This window comes from Lithobates pipiens, unplaced genomic scaffold, assembly GCF_037356315.1.
Source record: "Lithobates pipiens isolate NorthernLeopardFrog02 unplaced genomic scaffold, aLitPip1_a1.2 Scaffold_3, whole genome shotgun sequence".
NCBI classification, from domain to species: Eukaryota; Metazoa; Chordata; class Amphibia; order Anura; family Ranidae; genus Lithobates; species Lithobates pipiens.
The window spans coordinates 31291638-31314624 of NW_027507790.1; the positions used below are offsets into that span (position 1 = coordinate 31291638).

A 22987-nucleotide genomic window follows, 5' to 3' on the forward strand; every position below is an offset into this window, starting at 1 on the left:
AAATAGCGATAGCTTGGAGACATTGTCTAATCACCAATGTTTCCTCCTGATGAGAATCTTTTATTTCACTTTAAATATTATAAATTTAAAAGCTTGGTCAAGCTAAGCTTTCCTGTATTTATGTTATTGAGGACACCTTAAATTGCTACGGCAACACAAATAGCAAGGTAGAATCTATGAGAGGAGACGTGCTACATGACTTAAACACAATAGTTTGAAGTAGTGGTCCACTTTAACTCTTTTGAGTAAAAAAACTAAAACAAAAAAAAACCTATTACATAATGTAAAACCATTCTAAGTGAATAAATCTTACCAGATGCAACAAAACTCTAAGAGCATCTCTTGCACGGTCAGGGTTCTGGAGGATCTCAGATAAGGCTTGACCGATGAGTGATGATGGACTGTTCAGCTTTACATCACTTCCAATAAGCATATATCCTGTACAACATTATCATAATTAATTATAATCATAACTGCAACACATATTAGTCAGGTCGGATGTGTGTTTCTAAGCATACTCTATGCCCCACCTATTGACTGGTGATCTGATGACTGGTCGTACTATACTAATTAGCAGAAGTGGAGTAAGTACAGATTAACAGAGTGGATGAGGCAGGAACAGGTAGATCCTTGAACTAGAACACCAGGAACCACTTATAGGTGCCAGCAAGAAGAACAGAAAGCAGTCCAAAGATGACACCAAATATTTTAGGACTAGCAGTAAGAGGAAGCAGTGCCCTGAGTAATCTCACACTGCATATATACAACTTTGGGGTTCTTGGCACAGGTGGTGCATTGCTCACTTTTCAGAAGGCATTTAAGATCACATGTACACTTCCAGGGTACTACTTAGGTGCAATTAACTGTCCCCCTCTCAGATAGGAAATCTTCATCTTTTTAAGTTCAGTCAAGATGTTTAAAGGATCTGTACACAAAAACTGGTATATCAGTTGTGGTTATACCCCAGCAAACCCAGACACCCACATGTTTGGTCTAGTTCACAGGGATTCCAGTGGCAAGATCTCTGTACTTTAGATACTCGATTCACCCAGACATTGGGGCCATTGTGAGGAAACTGTAAAAGTAGGCTTTTTGTATGCAGCAAAAGGAGTGGGACTACTACTGTGACATTATAGGGTTGATTTGCTAAAACTGGAGCATGCAATATCTGGTGCAACTCTGCATAGAAACCAATCAGCATCCAGGTTTTATCCTCAAAGCTTAATTGAACGAGCTGCAGTTAGAAGCCGATTGGCTATCATGCACAGCTGCACCAAATTTTGTGCTCTCCAGTTTTAGTAAATCAAACCCCTATGACAGCAAAAGAGGCAAGATTTTGCCACGAGCATCCACAAGACATCTATGGGCTATTCAGAAATCTAAATTTTGTCAGCTATGAATACTATGTACTAAAGTGTAAGCAGTAGTGTAAAGAGGTACAATCTACCGCTCAAAAACACACTAATATACAAAAAATTTGCAAAATGTAACTGCTCTGTAAACTTTGGTTTGCAAAAAAAAAAAATCCACTCATCTATTGCTCTGTTTATGCTAAGGGATACAGAGCTATTAAAGTGGTTGTAAACCCTTAGGCCGCGTACACACGGGCGGATTGTCTGCCCAACTAAGTTCGTCAGACAATCCGACAGACAGTCCGTTCAACTTTTGAATGAACGGGCTTGACCACACACGATGAACAGACAGTCCGCTGAAAGCTTGCACGATGACGTATACAGCACGTACGACGGGACTAGAAATACGACGTCCAATACACTGCAATGCAACCTTCGGCCGTGTAAATCCTTTCTGAGCATGCGCCATACTTAGTCCGTCCAACTTGCCTACACACGAGCGGACTGTCCGCTGAAACCAAGTTTGGACGGACAAAACCAAGTTTGGACGGACAAAATTACGGAAATTCCGAAAGACTAAGTCCGTCAGACTGTCCGCTGAAAAAGTCCGCTGAAGCCCACACACGATCGGATTGTCCGCTGAAACACGGTTCAGCGGACTAAGTTGGGCAGACAATCCGCCCGTGTGTACGCGGCCTTACAAACCACTTTTACCTACAGGTAAGCCTAGATTAAGGCTTACCTGTAGGTCCAGGAAATATCTCCTAAACCTATATGGTTTAGGAGATATTTGCCCGAAAATAGGCACCGCTGTCTACGGGGCATGCGCCGTAGACAGCGGCGCGCAGGCGCACTGAGCGCGGCATTCTCAACGACGGAGCTGCCGCGCGTGTCGGCTCCCGTGCACATCCACGGGAGTGACGTCATCGCGGCTTCGCCGAATGACAGCGGCGGAGCTGCGAGACCCCACCAAGAAGATGGATGCGGCGGACTACAGGGGACAGCGGCAACTTCGCTGGCTCCTGTGTCAGGTAAGTGACACATAATGGACTACTATGCGATGCATAGTAGTCCATTATGCTTTGCCTTTGCAGGGAATGAAAGAGGAAGTAAACTCATTAGGGTTTACTTCCTCTTTAATACATACATTCTTTTTTTATACAAATATTTACTAAGCAGTCATATTGTGCAGCCTGAACTATGAGCACAGTGTTGCAATGAGCAATTGGTGCGCTCATAACTGAAATATCAGTTTCATTCCATTGACCCTTTAAATTCTGCATCTTATATTATTTTCAGGCACTTTCTCTGTATAACCTAAAATGACGGCCCTGTATTTACTGGTCATATGACATATTCACTGTACACTGTTTAAATAATTAAATTTAGGCCAAATTGTAGCAGTCGATCTCCTTAGACATCAAAGACTATAAAACCTCACTAATAGACATTGATGAGGCTCTCTATAACCCTTTATTATGTTTATTTGTAATTCTAAACACAGAAACATAAAGAGTCTATTTGCTATATGCTTTCTTTCAGTGCGATGTGTGATACTCGTTTAATTTTCCAGTTAATAAACAGGTTACTCTGAAATATTGATTAGAACCTTTTCAGTCTCATTATGTTTCAGTTAACTTATGAGAGGCAATAAGCAAGAATTTCTCAGCTTGAAAGCATTCCGATCAATAATTTAATTTGCTGAACTTTCTGTATTATGTTACAGTCCAGATTCTTTGCTTAAGCGTTCTTAGAGTTGTCAACCCTCTACTCTATAAAATTACACAAACATAGTTGCTAATATTTATAGGGCATTTCACCTATATCAAAGGTTCAAATTTCGGGGTGCTTGCCTTACAACAATAGAAAACGTAGGTTAATAAAAGCATAAAGAGTAAGAAACGAATCTGTGATCACAGAAGGTGTTTGAAAAAAGTTCAGAAAATACGGGGTATTTGGCAGGTAGATTCTTCTACTTGTTGTGCTTTAGATACAGCTCCTACATGATTTTAAACAGTAAGCCTTATGTGTTAAAGTCACATATACTTAGACCGTAAGGCCATATACTCATTTGTTATCTGCCATGTCGAAAGATGGTCATATACTTGCAGAATTTCATTAGAAATTTTTAGTTTTAAGAACATTCGTTTGATTTTCTAATTGCTGGTGGGGTCAAAATGACATTGGTTTTCGACCACAGTGATGAAAAAATTCAAAGGAGCAATATAGAATATGTTTCTTGAACAAATTAATTTCTAACAGATTATGTAGTTTTTGTTCTGGAAATTACATTAATTTCAAAATTTAATGTAAAAAGCAAATTGAATTTTGAAGTACTTTTAAATGACATTTCTCCAGTCATTGAATGTAGAATTGTTATTGTATGGTCAGCTCAAGGGTACTACTAAGTTCCAAATATATATATTTAAGATGGCATAGAACACTTTTGGCTTAGGTTTTCATAGCTTCTCAACCGATTATATGGGCTTTGCTATATTATTTTGCAGTTATTCCTGCGAACAGTCTGTGTTTAGGTCTCTCATTTCATTTGTCTTCAGCAATTCGATACTTGCCAATTGTCTATGTGATATATTTCCTCTGTGTATTCTATATTGCAGAGACCTCATTTTATTTATTACCTTGTGAAAATATCGACTGAGTACACAGTGTTCAACACTTGCCTTGTTCCCTCATATATTTGCACAGCTGCCTGAACTTTGATCACAGGGAAATATCTAAATTTTGCTTGATGTAATGATGTCATTTTAGAGGTTGCATGCATGCAATATTAGAGCATTCCGTAGTAGGCTTAACAGCATTCAGCAGACACAGCTGTAAGGGATGGCTTTATTACAATCTAATTTACATCACAATCATGTCATTCTCTGGTTATATATATATATTTTTTTTTAGAATTGGTGATAATTGACACATACTCTATAACTGGTCATATCTCCAGCCCTTGTATTGTTTACAGATAAATTAGGGAAACATTGGGTCCATCAAGTGTCACAATGGAGTTTATTTACTAAAGCTGGAGAGTGCAAATTTAGCCTCACTTCTGCATAGAAACCGATCAGATTCCATATTTTATTGACAAAGCTTAATTAAACAAGCTGAGGTTAGAAGCTGATTGGTTTCTATGCAGAAGTGAGCCTGATTGTGCACTCTCCAGCTTTAGTAAATAAACCCCAGTAAGACTAGGACAATACATGAGGGGGCTCTGGCCTCTGATTGCATTTTTACCCTGGTTTTATTGTTATCTGTGTCCCAGTTGGAGAGATTTCCCATAATTTCCTGTCTGAAGAAACCCTGCCATTGAGTGTGAGTGAAAAGACACCCAATAAAGGTTTTAACCCTTTCCCAGTCTATATAGAATAACAATAAAACTGGAGTTACTGAAAAAACTGAACCTGACAAAGACAACATACCTTACATGTTAACACGTGGGTACATGCTCATTACTTCCTCCAGTATAGGATATCTATATAGCTTTTCTATGCATCTATTAGCCTATTTGCTGTAGACATGATGATGTAAATGGTTGCATGTAAATCACAGCAGAACTTCTCTGTGAGACCAGTTTGAGTGATGAGCAATATCTGAATCTTAGGCTGATGTCAGCTCTGCATTACAGAAATGTTTGGAAAGTCTCTTGTCAGACAGAGAAACTGGATTTTTCTTGAGTGTCAGTATTGATATATAATAAAAAAGGAAGAATGCAGCTTTCTAGAATGTCCATAAAACATCACTTCTAGACTGGGCTAACATGTAGTGGCAATAGGTCAACCACAGTAATAACAAGATTGGCCCAGCGTTTTATTGACAGCTGAGTGCCTGAAAGCCATAGCTATTGTTTCAGACTCCTACAATATTTAATTCCATGTGTGTGCATTAAAAAAAAATACTTCCCACAACAAATATCTTAATATTGTTAACCATGAATGTCCTTTTTATCCATACCAGCCATAGTAAACCTTATGAGAATAACTTGCTCAAAGCAATAAAAAAGAACCTACGTAGTATCTTCTTACCTATATTCTGTCATGTTTCTGGATGGCTTTAGCAGTATGGCTAGACTGGTCTGGAATTGCCCAGTTAGGCATTGTTCTAATATTACCTATAATCAGGTCATGTATTGACACTTTAAAGTGGGCACAAACACAAAAAGTGAAGTTTGCTATGAAACTGTTAATTATGCCTAAGCAGTACCCTGAAAGATTTATCCCTTGTTTTCAATCCCTCTTGAAAAATAGCAGTGCATTTTCTGGTTTGTGCATGTATCTAGGTACTCCGGTTCAATAGCCATATAGTTGTATATCTGCAGGTTGAGATCATGCACTGTGCCTCCGACTGCTTGCCTGAAATTCGGCGATGTCACTATTGCACTGCTCACTGTTCTCCTTGCTGGAGAAAAAATTGTACCTGGGGATGTGCCGGTGAAGGATTTCACTGTTTCTTCTTCATACATTCAAGGATCTGTGATTCCACTACTTTTCCTGCAGCCACCAGATATTACCAATCATTAGAGGATAAGCTCTGACATGAAAAAGCAAAGCCCTGCTCCTCTACCAAATATGCCATTGCCATAGAAAGACACAGTGTGGAGCTAGGTAAGGTAAGTCGGTAATGGGGAAAAGACCAGCTGCAGAGAGTCTACAGACAATACTAGTGAAAAATCCTGTGCTGCTCGCAAATGTTCCACAGCACAGGTCCTATTTAGCCACTTTACAACAGCTATACCGGTATATGGGCTTGGTTGGCTTTAATGCCCAATATTCATGATTCTGTCTTGTTCTCGGGTGTGCTCCATTGGTGCCCATAGAACTGTGACTAACTGTTATTGCCAATCAGGAGTTGGTAAGATGGACTCATGATGACATCAGCACTGTGCAGCCAATCACAGGGCTGCACGATTGGAAGCCCTGCATGCCTTGGGCATCACTTCCAATTTAAAACACTGGCTCTTACTGGGGTAAAGGGGTTAAAAAATATAAACATGGGACAAAGAATTGCACAATTAAGCTGCAGTTTTCTCTTTCAGCTCAAATTTTCCTAAAACAGGTGAATACATCCTTTGACAAAGACCCATTTGGTGCAGATGACTCCACTGAAGCTTGCAACAATTAGATTGCATATAGGCACACTTATTAAACTCTTCCACAGATAAGTCCTAGTTATCACACAAAAGAAATCAAAATTGTTGCAAAATGCCATTGTGGTTGTTTTGTGGACTAATAGGAACAGAGCTATCACTGTGTGAGCCTCTCTATCGCATACTGGCTATATTAAGAAGAGGATGCCCTCAGGTCCCAGGGGCACAGCTTGCTCAAGGATGGGCAGATGTTTCTTCATCCATTGTAATCAGTAAGAAATCAAGCAGGTATGACCACCGTAAACATTTCCCAAGGGAAAATGCAAATCCTTTTCAAATGTCTTTTTAAACAGGATCAAAATAAATCTGCAATTACATGAGGCAATGAAAAAAGCTGACATTATAGTTGAGCATATGTACACAGTTTAGCCTAAGGTAACACGCTGCCTTTGCCACAAGCCCTTGCAGTGTTCCAAGAAACTTGTATCTAGAGTAATATGCAGACTTCTATTGCTTTCGTCCTTTGAAAAGGATGGTTTTCTGTCTGTAATCCTCAACAGTAACTTAAATACTTGCTGAATTATGGCTCAAGAACAAGTATGCAAATCTGGAGCTCTGACTTCCTTTGCTGCACACTTGTTCTAGATCAGTAACTCAAGAAGGGCTGAAGTCATTGGGTCAACATTTCTGCTAGGACTGGGAAGGTAAGGAATGGTAGCCTATACAGGTCCTTCTCAAAAAATTAGCATATTGTGATAAAGTTCATTATTTTCTGTAATGTACTAATAAACATTAGACTTTCATATATTTTAGATTCATTACACACAACTGAAGTAGTTCAAGCCTTTTCTTGTTTTAATATTGATGATTTTGGCATACAGCTCCTGAAAACCCAAAAATCCTATCTCAAAAAATTAGCATATTTCATCCGACCAATAAAAGAAAAGTGTTTTTAATACAAAAAAAGTCAACCTTCAAATAATTATGTTCAGTTATGCACTCAATACTTGGTCGGGAATCCTTTTGCAGAAATGACTGCTTCAATGCGGCGTGGCATGGAGGCAACCAGCCTGTGGCACTGCTGAGGTGTTATGGAGGCCCAGGATGCTTCGATAGCGGCCTTAAGCTCATCCAGAGTGTTGGATCTTGCGTCTCTCAACTTTCTCTTCCCAATATCCCACAGATTCTCTATGGGGTTCAGGTCAGGAGAGTTGGCAGGCCAATTGAGCACAGTAATACCATGGTCAGTAAACCATTTACCAGTGGTTTTGGCACTGTGAGCAGGTGCCAGGTCGTGCTGAAAAATGAAATCTTCATCTCCATAAAGCTTTTCAGCAGATGGAAGCATGAAGTGTTTCAAAATCTCCTGATAGCTAGCTGCATTGACCCTGCCCTTGATAAAACACAGAGGACCAACACCAGCAGCTGACATGGCACCCCAGACCATCACTGACTGTGGGTACTTGACACTGGACCTCAGGCATTTTGGCATTTCCCTCTCCCCAGTCTTCCTCCAGACTCTGGCACCTTGATTTCCGAATGACATGCAAAATTTGCTTTCATCCGAAAAAAGTACTTTGGACCACTGAGCAACAGTCCAGTGCTCCTTCTCTGTAGCCCAGGTCAGGCGCTTCTGCCGCTGTTTTTGGTTCAAAAGTGGCTTGACCTGGGGAATGCGGCACCTGTAGCCCATTTCCTGCACACGCCTGTTCACGGTGGCTCTGGATGTTTCTACTCCAGACTCAGTCCACTGCTTCCGCAGGTCCTCCAAGGTCTGGAATTGGTTCTTCTCCACAATCTTCTTCAGGGTCCGGTCACCTCTTCTTGTTGTGCAGCGTTTTCTGCCACACTTTTTCCTTCCCACAGACTTCCCACTGAGGTGCCTTGATACAGCACTCTGGGAACAGCCTATTCGTTCAGAAATTTCGTTCTGTGTCTTACCCTCTTGCTTGAGGGTGTCAATGATGGCCTTCTGGACAGCAGTCAGGTCGGCAGTCTTACCCATGATTGCGGTTTTGAGTAATGAACCAGGCTGGGAATTTTTTTAAAAGCCTCAGGAATCTTTTGCAGGTGTTTAGAGTTAATTAGTTGATTCAGATGATTAGGTTAATAGCTTGTTTAGAGAACCTTTTCATGATATGCTAATTTTTTGAGATAGGAATTTGGGGTTTTCATGAGCTGTATGCCAAAATCATCAATATTAAAACAAGAAAAGGCTTGAACTACTTCAGTTGTGTGTAATGAATCTAAAATATATGAAAGTCTAATGTTTATCAGTACATTACAGAAAATAATGAACTTTATCACAATATGCTAATTTTTTGAGAAGGACCTGTATATTCTTCTTAGATTAGGTTTAGACCTCTCTTGATTAGTAATGACTTACTAATGTTACATGTTTTTATATACATGAAAAGTTATGTTTTCATTAAAAAAATATTCTGAGTGATATGAATGCTGATGACTAAATGACTACTTAAATAATGAAAGCAGCTAAGTGTGGGACTGGAAAGCCCTTATGTATTTTTGAAAATCACTCAAGTACTGTCTCTGAACATACATATTCTCAGATAATAATCAGATTCTGTCAGAGATATTAAGCTCCCAAGTTTTTCACTGTAGCACTTGGAAGAGGTGATGACAATTTAAGATATACTGCAAATGTAATGTCAAGTAGCGAGGCACAGTTACAAATGACACGGATAACAGCTGTATCTAATAAAAATGATGTACAATGCAGACACGAAGTAATTATCATACCTGCCCAGTTTGATGGATGTGAGTATTGCTTACTGCTCTGTACTGTTTTCATTGCCTCAGACAGGGATGCACTTGCTTTCATTCCATTCAGGAGTGCCGAATAAAAAGCATGGACAAACATTTTTGAGGCTGCAACAGGCACAGGCCACAGAGATACAAGGACACACTGAGCTCCGGCAGCCAAGAAGGCTCGTGTCAAGCCAATAATTCCATCTGCTGTAACTTTGTTGCTGGATTCCTGATAAGATCCAAGAACCACTAGTTTTACAGGAAGCCTGAGATCCAGGACATCTGCTGCTGTCAGGAGGAATTCCTGAAGGGGTGGACAGTCTGATATGCTTTCGACATCACTGGCATCGTCCTGCATCTGCAAAGACTCAGGAATGGTGTAGGTGTTTCCAAAGGTGCTTTTACTTGTTCCAGAGCTGTTCTCGCTGTTTGGAGTTAGTATTAAAGCTGCAAGTTTCCATGAGATGTGGGTGGCAAAGTGTACGCATTCAGCTTGTGTGAGTGCGCTCATCACCTTGTCTTTCGTGGCCAAAGAGCCAACAAGAGGCTGACAACCCAACAATTCAGATACCATGTAGGCCTCCTCTTCTGCTGAGGGCATTGGTCCCCACAGCCATCTATCCATCACTGATGGAGGAAGCTTCGGATTTCCAATAACAGCAGCCATGGAGGTAGAACTTGAATATAAGGGAGCATTCTTCCGTAAGTGAGACTGTAAAATAGAGACATACGCCAAAAAGAACTCAGAATTATTAATGTTCATAAAATAAATCTGTGCCAATCATCAATGTTTATTCTTGAGTCAGAACATATCTTCCCTCTCTGTAACATGACCTCTTTAACACAGGCCATGCATTGTAAGATTTCTCTAATTCAGTCCCATATTGATTCCCCCATCTACAATAAACTGTGGATGAAGGAATACCTCTTGGCGGCTATGTATTCTTATAGCTGGAACTCGGGGCTGTCAGAATACCTAAACAGTGGTTGCATCTAATTGGACAATTTTGCGCACATCTCCATTGATCTTCACAGGATGTTAGGTGGGAGGGTGCTGACAGGGCCACCCATAGCTCAAAATGTGTATGGCCAGCTTAACAGATAAATTCATCTTGATCTTTGCAATAAGTCCTCCCACACAATCTCCTATCTTTGGGTCACATAATCAAATTGCCTCTACCAGCTGAATATCACTATTCCTCCTCTTCCCTGCAGCTGTAACAGAGTCTAAGGCCGGCCATAGATGGAGCAAATTTCCTTCCTGCAATCACAGACAGTGTTGATAGATAAATCTCGCCTACGGAGCCATTGTATTTCTCTTGTGCGGGGGGGGGGGGGCTTCCCACCATGAGAACACAGTGATTAATTCTGCTAGCAATAATTGCATGTAAAGCTCGGCAGGCGAGTTGGGTACATCCAGCCTGCCTATACATGGTTCAAATCTCAGCTGGTTCCTGCTGAACTGGCGAAGATTTGAACCGTCTATGGCCAGCTTAAGGGAAATACTTGTATGGATATCTCTATGTATAGAGACTATTATAGCTGCACATTCAAAAATGTCTGTGGTGGCAGAGGACTAGCAAGCATGCTTTAAAGTGGGCGCATTGGTGGGAAACTGGCATAGGTTAGCTGAAGGTTGCAGCCAGGGCAGGGCTTACCATTGGGCTTGACTGGGCTCAAGCCCATGGGCCCCGCCCAATAGGGAGCCCCACCGAGATACATAGCCGAATGTACGCCCAGTCCTGCCTTATGATGGACATAACACAGGGAATGGGCGTGACTGTGAGCCGAGCCAAGTACATTTGGCTACTCTTGGCTCAGCTCGGGACTGCGAGAGGACCCGAGAGCCGCCAAGAGGACCCGAGAGCCGCCAAGAGGACCCGAGAGCCGCCAAGAGCTGCCAAGAGGACCCGAGAGCCGCAGAGATACACAGGACTCTGTATCTCTGCGGCTCCATTTTTAAACTTCAAGACTGCAATGACACTGGACAAGGCTGCATTGATGGGCATTTAAAACGAAAGTTTTTTTTCCTTAAACTTCCCTCCTAAACTTGGGGTGCATGTTATACGCCGGCGCGTGTTATACGCCAATAAATATGTTAATGTATAGAAGGTAGGGCCGGAAAGTTTCTCAAGCCCAGGGGCCCCCACCACCCTAAGTCCTGCCCTGGTTGCAGCATATGCAAACTACCTAAATTTGAGATTCCTGCTATTCCATGGATGATACAGCATCTAGACGAGCAAAAATTATATTCTGCATGTTTCATAGTCAGTCTCATTATTATTATTTTTTTACTTGATTTATATCAGTCGATATCTGGATATATTTTGCCTAAAATATTGATTTCCTATGAAATTATATTATACATCATTTTCTGAAATACGTCCAATAGGCAAACACTAAATTGTGGCCACTAGATGAAGCTGACAAGCATAGGAAATCAACATATTCAGGAAAATACGACCATAATTTGTGAGGGCCAGGTGAATGCTTGGGGCATTCATGTAATGATTTTTTTAATACATAGACCCCTAAAAAATACTCAGTAACTATAAAAATATATTTTGCAAAATCTCTGAGCAAGTGGACAGATTTGTATTTTTTCAGAAAACCAGGTACACTTTATTAGTATTGGGACATCAGTGTTTATCCCTGATTTCTAATAACTAGTCCCTGGCTGGATCTGCAGATCATTTTCTGTCAGTTATTTTTATTGAATGCCCATATTTATCATATTGCATTGTGTTAGATTTTATATAAATATCTGAACTATTATTGATGGAGTTTGCCTACAGTTCTGCTATAAACATTTAGAACTTTACTTCTGCTTTTAGCACTGTCAGAAAATGAAATCAACCTGGAGCTACTCATCTGTATGAATCATAAATTTGGAGACAGAACTAAATCAAATATACTTGGTTCTTACCTTGGAATTTATGTTCAGAGATCGGATGGAGGGAACAGCAATCAGACTGAAGCGTTCATAAAGATATTCGTTGGATGAGCTGCCCTTTAGCAGAGCAAATGGGATGAGGTAAAGTTCTCCTTCCAAGACCAGCACCAGCTGCCGATGTCTTCCCACTGGACCACTTGAATGCATTAACCCCTTAAAGGAAATATAGATAAAAATGCTCACTGTAAAGTTTTTTTTTTATAAATCTTTAATTATTAGTTCATTCCTATTGTTAAATTCTGCCTTGTGTACTTAAAGCTGTATTAAGCCCAAAACCAACAATGTACTATATCGCAGCTTACCAATCATTAGATGTCATCAGTTTTATTTTCTTTGGGTTTTTTCCTTCTGTTTTCACCTGGTGACCTGACCAGTAACACACCTCCAGTATTAGTGAGACATAACTCTGGGTGAATGAGCACAGGAGGTACAGTAGGCAGCAGCACTGTTAGTCTGGGGGGGGGGGGGGGGTCATGGTAGTGTTAAACGTATTAGCATTTAGACAAATTAACACCAAACTCTAGCTCACACTTTATAAACAGTATCAGCAAACAGTTTTTTTTCCTTTGATTTACATGATGAATAAATAAAAGCTGATCACAGGTTGTTTGTCTCATCCATGTAAACGGATATGTTCTATTGGAGAGGTTGTGCTTTTGAAAAATGATGGACTTGCTAGCTGGATCACCAAATGAAAATAGAAGAAAGAAAGCATAAAAAAGGAAACTAATACAGCCATCACATAGGTACAAGAATTACTTTATTATTATGATATGACACCCCTGAAATCTGATCGTGGCAACCTACACCTTATTATTCAACATTCAGCACTATAGTATTGTGTTACTACTCTGTACTATTCTGTTGTCTTATTACTCTATACTATTCTGTTGTGTTACTATTCTGTACTATTCTGTTGTCTTATTACTCTATACTATTCTGTTGTGTTATTACTCTGTACTATTCTGTTGTGTTATTACTCTGTATTATTCTGTTGTGTTATTACTCTGTATTATTCTGTTGTGTTATTATTCTATACTATTCTGTTGTGGTATTACTCTATACTATTATGTTGTGTTATTATTCTGGACTATTCTGTTTTCTTATTACTCTATACTATTCTGTTGTGCTATTACTCTGTACTATTCTGTTGTGTTATTACTCTGTACTATTCTGTTTTGTTATTACTCCGCACTACTCTGTTGTGTTTTTACTCCGCACTACTCTGTTGTGTTATTACTCCGCACTACTCTGTTGTGTTATTACTCTGTACTATTCTGTTGTGTTATTACTCTGCACTACTCTGTTGTGTTATTACTCAGTACTATTCTCTTGTGTTATAACTCTGCAGTATTCTGTTGTGTTATTACTCTGTACTATTCTGTTGTGGTATAACTCTGCAGTATTCTGTTGTGTTATTACTCTGTACTATTCTGTTGTGGTATTACTCTATACTATTATGTTGTGTTATTATTCTGTACTATTCTGTTGTCTTATTACTCTATACTATTCTGCTGTGTTATTACTCTGCACTACTCTGTTGTGTTATTACTCAGTACTATTCTCTTGTGTTATAACTCTGCAGTATTCTGTTGTGTTATTACTCTGTACTATTCTGTTGTGGTATTACTCTATACTATTATGTTGTGTTATTATTCTGTACTATTCTGTTGTCTTATTACTCTATACTATTCTGCTGTGTTATTACTCTATACTATTCTGTTGTGCTATTAATCTGTACTATTCTGTTGTGTTATTACTCTGCACTACTCTGTTGTGTTATTACTCAGTGCTATTCTCTTGTGTTATAACTCTGCAGCATTCTGTTGTGTTTTTACTCTGTACTGTTCTGCTGTGTTATTAATCTGTACTATTCTGTTGTGTTATTATTCCACAGTATTCTGCTGTGTTTTTACTCAGCACTATTCCATTGTGTTATTACTCTGTACTATTCCATTGTGTTATTACTCCGCACTATTCTGTTGTGTTATTACTCCATACTATTCTGTTGTGTTATTACGCCATACTATTCTGTTTAGTTATTACTCTGCACTATTCTGTTGTGTTATTACTCTGCAATATTCTGTTGTGTTATTACTCTGTACTATTCCATTGTGTTATTACTCCGCACTATTCTGTTGTGTTATTACTCCATACTATTCTGTTGTGTTATTACGCCATACTATTCTGTTGCGTTATTACTCCGCACTATTCTGTTGTGTTATTACTCTGCAATATTCTGTTGTGTTATTATTCTGTACTATTCTGTTGTGTTATTACTCTGCAATATTTTGTTGTGTTATTACTCTGTACTATTTTGTTGTGTTATTACTCCGCACTACTCTGTTGTGTTATTACTCAGTACTATCCTGTTGTGTTATTGCTATTCATATCACTATTCATATGCAACATTTCAACATTTCATATTTCCTTAGCAAAAAAAAATGACTTTAATCTTGAATACAAGCCACTAAATACAAAACACATGATATTCCCTTTTATTTTGAAGGTTAAAAAAGAAATAAAAGCATGATGATATCCCCAAATATTTGGCCCTTTCTAATCTTGACCATCTGGAAAGCAATACTCTCAATTCCAGAAGCATATTAGCATTTCATTGTTTATTCTTTACACTATATAGTGTTTTTGTGAATATTTTAAACCCACTCCAAGCTGAGAATCACTGGCATATAGTGTCATCCATAATCATGACATGATAGCCTAACACATCATATTTAGAGCGGTGCTGATGTGTTCCCAAGAAATGTACATAATTTACTGGAATATCCTACTTGTGCTCATTTTGCATTTCTAGCTTACACTGGCGAATGTGCTAGAGAAAGAGATTTAGGGTCAGGCATGGTGACATTAAGCAGCCTCGGGAGACTTCATGAGAAACCTCTTCACTCCATTCTGACAAATTGTTTACAAAAACCAATGATTCCTTTAGGGAAGCATCCATAGACCAAAGCCCACGGTGAACTTGCTTCCGTTCTCTAAAGCTAAATTTACCAGCATTTGCTCAATCTTTCCTCTCCTTGCACAGTATGAGCTGACAAGAAGTATCTTCCTACTACTGGGAAGTGTTTTCCAGAAATATTTTCCTTCTATATTACGTTTGACTTAGTGCTCTCAAAGCATTAGCTCCAGGTAACTTTTAGCAGCTACTGTAAGTCATAGTGACAAGTGCCTACCCAGAGTTCCAATTTAGAAGAAACCCTTGAGGTTTGCTCTTGTGCTTTACGGAGGCAGCATGCGAGAGCTGCGCAAATGGAATAACAAAGAGCATTTGCATTTTCATCCCATTTACAGTCATTAAGTAAAATAAATTCCTTAAAATCAGACCATGCAAATATATATTAATATTTATGCAGCAGAGGGAAAAAATACCTACGCTCTTTACAAATTATATAACCGTACATACTAATGTAGGGGGAGCTAGATTTATATATTTATAGATTTATATAGCACACAAGAGAGCTGATAAGACAAACATGCACAGCATTACAAAGCAAATAGGGGCAACATCTGACAGTAACATACATCAAAAAAGCATGTATTGCTGACCTGCATAATACATATTAAATAACCGAAATGTTTATACATAAATAAATATGTCCATCATGTTTGCTTTCATTTTTTTGCCTGCAATGCTCTACTGTAGAAACAGAAGGCAGATGCAAAGTGGCAAATAGCGATCAGATTCAGACTGCATTATAGATAGTGGAGGCATTATCAGAATATTTGGACAGGTCATTTTTTTTTTTGCTTTGTTATAAAATGCATTGTTCTAGTTATTTAACTTGCAAATGGTAAGAGTATGCTATTGGGTGTTATAAATCATGCTTCCTTCAGAAAAGCTAGGACTGTTTTCTGACAACATGCTGCATTATGCACACCTGGATGATAATGCTTTTTGTACAAGCTTTGGGGAAGATTTACGAAAACTGGTACACATAGAATATGGTGCAGCTGCAATCAGCTTCTAATTTGAGCTTGTTTATATAAAGTGATATTAAAGTGTTTTTTTGTTTAGAAATAACAAACATGTTATATTTACCTGCTCTGTACAGTGGTTTGGCACAGAGCAGCCTAGATCCTCCTCTTCTAGGGTCCCTCAGCGGTGCTCCTGGCCCCTCCCTCCTGCCCCCACAGCAAGCAGCTTGCTACGGGGGCACTCAAGCCTAGCCACTGCTCTGTGTGCCCATTTAGACACAGAGCTGTGGCTTGGCCTGTCCCCTCTCTCGCCAGCTACTGACTCAACCAATGAAGAGGGAGAGTCCCGAACAGCAGAGGTTCTTGTGCAACATTGCTGGATCTAACAGGGGCTCAGATAAGTATTGGGGGGACTGCTGCACACAGAAGGTTTTTTTTACCTTCAATGAAATACATGAAGATAAAAAAAATCTTCTGCTTTAGAACCACTTTAATATTTGCCAACAAAACCAAATAGATGATTGGTTACTATACACAGCTGCACCAGATTCTGTAGACAAGGACACACTCCTGTGAAAAAAAAAAACCACACACACACATACATACATACATACATACATATATATATATATACAGGCATACCCCACTTTAAAGTACACAATGGGGTTTATTTACTAAAGCTGGAAAGTGCAAAATCAGGCTCACTTCTGCATAGAAACCAATGAGCTTCTAACCCCAGCTTGTTCAATTAAGCTTTGGTAATAAAACCTGGAAGCGGTTTCCATGCAGAAGTGAGCCTGATTTTGCACTTTCCAGCTTTAGTAAATAAACCCCATTGTGTACTTAAAAGTGGGGTGTGCCTGTATATATATATATATATATATATATATATATATATATATATATATATATTTATGGTCGAAGCCCTATGGCCGATACGGATATGAACAAATAGATTTAGCATAAGACTTACAACATGAAATAGACCTGAAGTGTGCCCTGGTCTGATGGTCGGTATACCAAAATAAGGGGGCATACCCTAGATTAGAAATGAATATTTGTAAAGAGAAATGAATATGAGAAATGCCCTGAAAAGGGGATGGGAGGGTGGGTACCGCGCACAGGAAACTGACACAGGTGAGTGGGCTGGTTAAATACCCCCCCGGACTCCTCCCATAAATTCAGGCCACCATACTGGCCTTCCTACTTATGGTTGAAGCCCTATGGCTGATACGGATATGAACAAATAGACTGAGCATAAGACTTACAACATGAAATAGACCTGAAGTGTGCCCTGGTCTGATGGTCGGTATACCAAATTAAGGGGGCAAAAACATTCAGGTAGGGGTGTAGTTTTATTAGTTTTAGCTTAATTTATTGAGCAAGTTTGGTGAATGCTTGTGCCATTTCCACCCGAGGATTGGAGATGTACTGGGCGAGGTAGGCAGAGTTCCACCCCCTTAATCTCTTAATGACCTGGGACCCATGCAAAGATGCTGCCAAGGCTGCTCCAATACTAAAGAGTGACCATGGTACGGACTGGGGTCGAGGTGTAAGCTGCGTAGAAGAACCCCACGTGTTTGGAAAACTGGCAGGCACTCAAGGGTTAGCACGGAAAAGGCAACAGGGGACTAGAGTTTGAGCGTTCCGGTAGGAGTGACAGTAGGTGTTCGAGTATGGTAACTGGACACCAGGCATTGTTTGTTCTATAGAAATGGACATCTATCCTGGAGCCAGATTGCTGGGTTGTAGACACTGCAAGGTGGAGGATGAAATGGTGTTGGTAGCGAGCCAAGTGACGACTACACAGAACTTGGCCTGCGGGATTGCTGAAGGTGAACTTGCTAGGCCATCAGAACCTGTAGTAGGCTAAGTAAATGGTTGTTTGTATGAGCAGGCTGGGGAGAAGGCCAAATGGGAACTAGTAAAGATAGTAGACCTGTCCCAGAAGATGGCAGCCTGGAATGAACATACAGTGGACATTAAACTGGTGCTGCCAAGATAACCGCAGCAGCCTGCGCAGGAAGGACATAACTCAGAGTGATCCAGACCTGGCTTCATCAACAAGATCGACCTTGGTCCAGTTGTCGGTGGTGAAAGCCACAGCCTGTCCTGATATGACCCCAGAGTCGAGAGGCTGTCATGACCGGGTATAGCTTGAAGAGGGAGGAAGTCCAGGTAACGCAGGGTTTAGGAGTATCCCTGAGGCCATGGTCCTGTAAACCAATGGTGGCCAAAAATTGCAGCGAAGCCTGTGGAGGCTGCGGCATCTACCACTACCAGGGGTGACAGGGGCATCGTAGATGGTATAAACATCGCTATACCAATCCATGCAGTACGGAACCTTCTGACATTGATAGGCCTGCTATTGCCACGGCATCTAAATTAAGGATCTGACAGGGGCCCTGTGTCCGTGAGAGCTGATGCCTTGGATGCCTCGTAGAGGGGATCTTTCTGTATGGGCCGTAAAGACAGATGGCTCTCCGGGGTCCTGTAAGAATAAGAAATGCTGGACGCTGGCTAGGTATAGCCTGATAGTGTTACAAGAAGAAACCAGTTGTGTGGTGCAAACAATACCTGGTGCAGGACAGAAGCTGAACTCAACTGTCCTAAGGGAGAGATGACAGACAGGAAACTGTGAGTGGCTTGTATGAAAAAGCCACTGGAGACAAGTGGCCAATTAAGTGCCGCTGAAAATGATGTGTAGCCAGTTTGTGTGCCACTGAGAATATGCTTGCAAAAGAACGATTGCAAGAAGTTATGCTAAATTGCGTGCCTTGCCATGATTGCAAAAGTTGTGCTTAAACGTGTGCTTGCGATGATTGCGTGGGAGTTTGTCACTGGAGATGTGTTCGTAGTGACTGTGAGAAGTTCGTATTACTGCATGTGCTTGCGAAGACTGCAGGAGTTGTGCTTGAATGTGTGTTTGGATGCGTGCTTGCAATGATTGCAAGATGTTATGCTAGGATGTGTGCCTGCAATGATTACACGGAGTTACGCCAGAGTACGTGCCTGCAACGATTGCAAGGAGTTATGGTAGGATGCGTGGTTAGCTAGGTCGAAAAAGACAGAAGTCCATCCAGTCCAACCACAAATTAAATAAACAAAATATCGCACAACCCAACATACCCAAATTCTATACCCACAGCTGATCCAAAGGAAGGCAAAAAACCCCAGCAGAGCATGCTCCAATTTGCTACAGCAGGGGAAAAAATTCCTTCCTGATCCCCCAAGAGGCAATCGGATTTTCCCTGGATCAACTTTACCTATAAATATAAGTACCCCGTTATATTATGTACATTTAGGAAAGTATCCAGGTCTTTTTCCTAAAGCAATCTACTGAGCTTGCCAGAACTGCCTGCTAGCAATGATTGCAATACGTTTGTACCTGGACATCTGCTTGCGACGATTGCAAGAAGTCTATGTTTGGATGCGACTGCTGGACTTGGAGGAATGACTGGGGCAAAGGTTTTTACGAATGAATCGAAACCCTTGGCTGAACTTCGAAGCACAAAGGTTTCGGAGCATAAATAGTGAGACACGCTTAAATGAAGCTGTGTCTTCACGTCGGTGTGAGGTACACAAAACAAAGAAATGTTTGGTATGATAACGTTATGAGTAATAGGCAGACGTTGCGGCTGTGTGTAGGGTTTTATGAATGATTTGTAAGTTTGATATCGAGGTTTAGTGACGAGACATTTAACAATGTGTGAATTGACAAGTCAACCGAAAAACCCTACCTGCGACAGCCGAAACAGACGCGCTGTATGTGAATCGCGAACGGAAACGAGAACCTTGAAAAACCACGAAAGCGCTAACTCACGGACACTAATGAGTTTCGAAGAGTCGGCCTAGTGACGTCGTACCGCGCACAGGAAACCGACAAAGACCGCAGGCGAGAGGGCTGGTTAAATACCCCCCGGGCTCCTCCCATAAATTCAGGCCACCATACTGGCCTTTATATATATATATATATATATATATATATATAAATGGATAGTGTTTTTTTTTTCTATAGGTAAATTACTAGAATCAAATGAGAGAAAGAGGGACAGAGGGACTTTAGTTTAAAAGAGGTACAGTTACCTCCAAATTTGGGACAGTTGGGAGCTTGGTTTTACTTTGTCCTCTTGTGTCCAAGCTATGGACATTCAAGTGTTAACATTTTCCTAATAAACAGTAAATATGCTTTAAAACAAACCCTCACTGCCGTCTGTAGCTGTAGGTACTGTGGAACAATTCATTCTCAAACTTCACAGCATAAGCACTCAAGTTGTTCAAGTTGTTTTCAAAATGCACAGCCCCCTCTACTCCCCACACTCATTAGAAATAAAGAAGCTTAATGTAGAAGTTCAGCCAACACCAAACTAACTGTAAACCTACTTGCAGCCACATTCTAAAACTAATCTATCTAGCCCTGTAAAGAAACAAATCACTATACTTGCCTGTTCTGCAGCTGCTTTGTTCCGGTCCCAGGCTGAGCTATCAGTGGTGGATTCAGTGTGTAGGCGTGTGAAGGAGAGGCAGCCGACAACGGAAGCCTCGAAGTAAGTCTATGGGTGACGTCACTTCCCAGCCGTTGTCAGTTCTCTCATGCACACAGCACCCACTGCTGGAGACCGGACCACATCGGCTTCAGAAGAGGTATGTATAGAGATTTCTTCTTTACAGGGTTAAATAGATTAGTTTTATGATGTGGCTGCAAGTAGATTCAGAGTTAGGTTTTGGGTGAACTGCCATTTTAAAGCAGAGTTCTGGCCACCGTTTTATTTTCAGTCATCCAATCATAATACATTAATAACCCCAATAAACTTTATATATGTTTGCTAGTGAATCTTAATTTTATACTTTTTTTTATACTTACTATTTGAAAAATCCTCTTCTAGTTGTTGTCATGATGCTTGTTGGCGCAATCACAAACTCTTCCTGGATTTGCAATGAAGAGGTGCATGCAGGGTAACCAGCATGCGCCTCTCGATCTTGCACATGCACGATGCTCCGTTGGCCGTACCGCCGATTGTTTAGAAAGTTGACATAACAACGGGCGGCGACGGATGAAGGTCCCGCCACATTGTTATGGCAAATTACATGTGATCCGCCTTAAATGGTGTCAGTTCCTGTTGGGAAATAACATGATTTTTGCTCACTGTACTGCCCACTGACTCCTAGCAAATGGTGACTCACATTTCCCAGGAGCACAAGCGAGGGAGGAAGTGATGCGGAGCTCTGCGGAACAAACAAATTAAGAGCCACTACATAGCAACAGGGCATTTCTGGTGAGTTAAAAAAAAATCTCCCCCAAATGTTTATTAATAATATAAATACACTGTAAATATGTAAAAATGATTTTTAGGGTTGAACTCCACTTTAAGGATAAGTTCACATGGGCACACATTCTAAGTAACTGAAATTAGTGGGGCAGCAGTGTATGATGGAAATTTCCGTGATGGAAATTGGTGCCAAATCCCCCCTGTTGTAAACTCACTGATACATGCTGCCATTGATGAGTAAATAGTCTTTTATTTAAATGTGGAGACTTTTGTCTCCATATTTAAATAAAAGAAAATCGGCTAAATGAAAAAAAGTGGATGATGGCTACTTGGATGTGCTGCTCTGTGCCTGGATGCTGCAGAGAAATTTTGCAGTATGGCCATGCCCAGAGTGAAATTGTTAAAACATTAAAACGTTGATGCAGAAACTGACAAGTAGCAGAAATATGTCATTCTAATTGCTGACTTGCTGTGTGTGCAAAACGTTAATCCACAGGTGACAAATTTTCTCAAACCAGTTTTGCATATTAATTATTGACAGTAGCGCTAGAGCTGCCTTTCTCAACCCCTTTAACATGTTGGAACCCTTGAAAGAACTTTCAGGTCCCGGGAAATCCCAGCTAATAATTTCTATACCTCAGCTTACAGTACATCAAGGCTGCTTTCACACTGATCCTCTTTTGTTCAGTTTTTCAGTTCAAAAAAAGCGGAAGAAAAATGCATGTCTTTAAATGCTATGCTTACACTTAAAGGGAGAGTGTTTGTAATCCGCAATCAAACACCCCCAAAGTGTCCTGGGCATATTCTCCTGGTGGCAGAAAAGTTCAGCAACAGCAAGCAAGCTTAGCACATGTGCAGTTGGCCAAAAGGACTATCACTACTTATACTGTATAGATTTCTTCCCCAGAGCCTAGGTGAGTGGTGACACCACAACCTGAAACTTGCGCCTGTGATTCACACCCAGAAAGATCATTTGACATACAATACACTGTCCCCCCTCTTAGCACAGCAGCACTCTCTGCAGCTTGGTTCCCCTTGTGGTTCTTCTACTCCACACACAATCCTGATATCTAGCACTCAGGCTTTCCACTCAGCAGCTTGCTCTGCATACACAGCTGTCTCCTGCACAGCAGCCCCTTGTAGGTCTCTTTCCAGGATCTCGGTATGGCAACACTCTTTTTGCCCTATCTTTCTCTATCCACACTCTCCACAGCTAAAAAGCCCATCAATCACCCCCTCCTCTCTTCCATGTGCTGATTCCAGGGCCAATGTTCAGCAGTTGGTCCCTGCAGGCAATCAGGTTCAACCTCTCATCCCTTATCTTGGCATGATGTCCATCAATGGCCAGAGAAGTAGAAACAAGCTCAAAGGGACCATCAGGCAGCCCATATAGCATCATATTAATTTGAAAAGAAATACATTTTAAAATAAATGGGCAGAAAGGAAACATACACAATTAATATTGTAGCGTCCCCTCACATGGGTGCTCAGTGGAGAAGGACCCCCTTACATTGATGGTAATCAGTAAAATACCTACCTACTATAGTTTCCTCTTACATTGGTGGTCAGTAGATAGAGGACCCTCTTACTTTGATGGCCATTAAAGTGAAAT

At 40.6% G+C, this 22987-nt stretch overlaps 1 protein-coding gene across 3 annotated transcripts in view; it reads right to left on the reverse strand.

The window, feature by feature from the left end:
* Positions 1–22987, reverse strand: part of TTC28 (tetratricopeptide repeat domain 28) — an 810203-nt gene that overhangs the window by 22026 nt on the left and 765190 nt on the right. For all 3 annotated transcript variants that reach the window (XM_077461413.1, XM_077461412.1, XM_077461415.1), the window contains 3 exons: positions 12143–12322; positions 9208–9928; positions 314–438 (listed from right to left, as the gene is read on the reverse strand). In XM_077461413.1, coding sequence (XP_077317539.1) covers positions 314–438; positions 9208–9928; positions 12143–12322 — 1026 coding nt within the window. The remainder of the gene's footprint in view (positions 1–313; positions 439–9207; positions 9929–12142; positions 12323–22987) is intronic.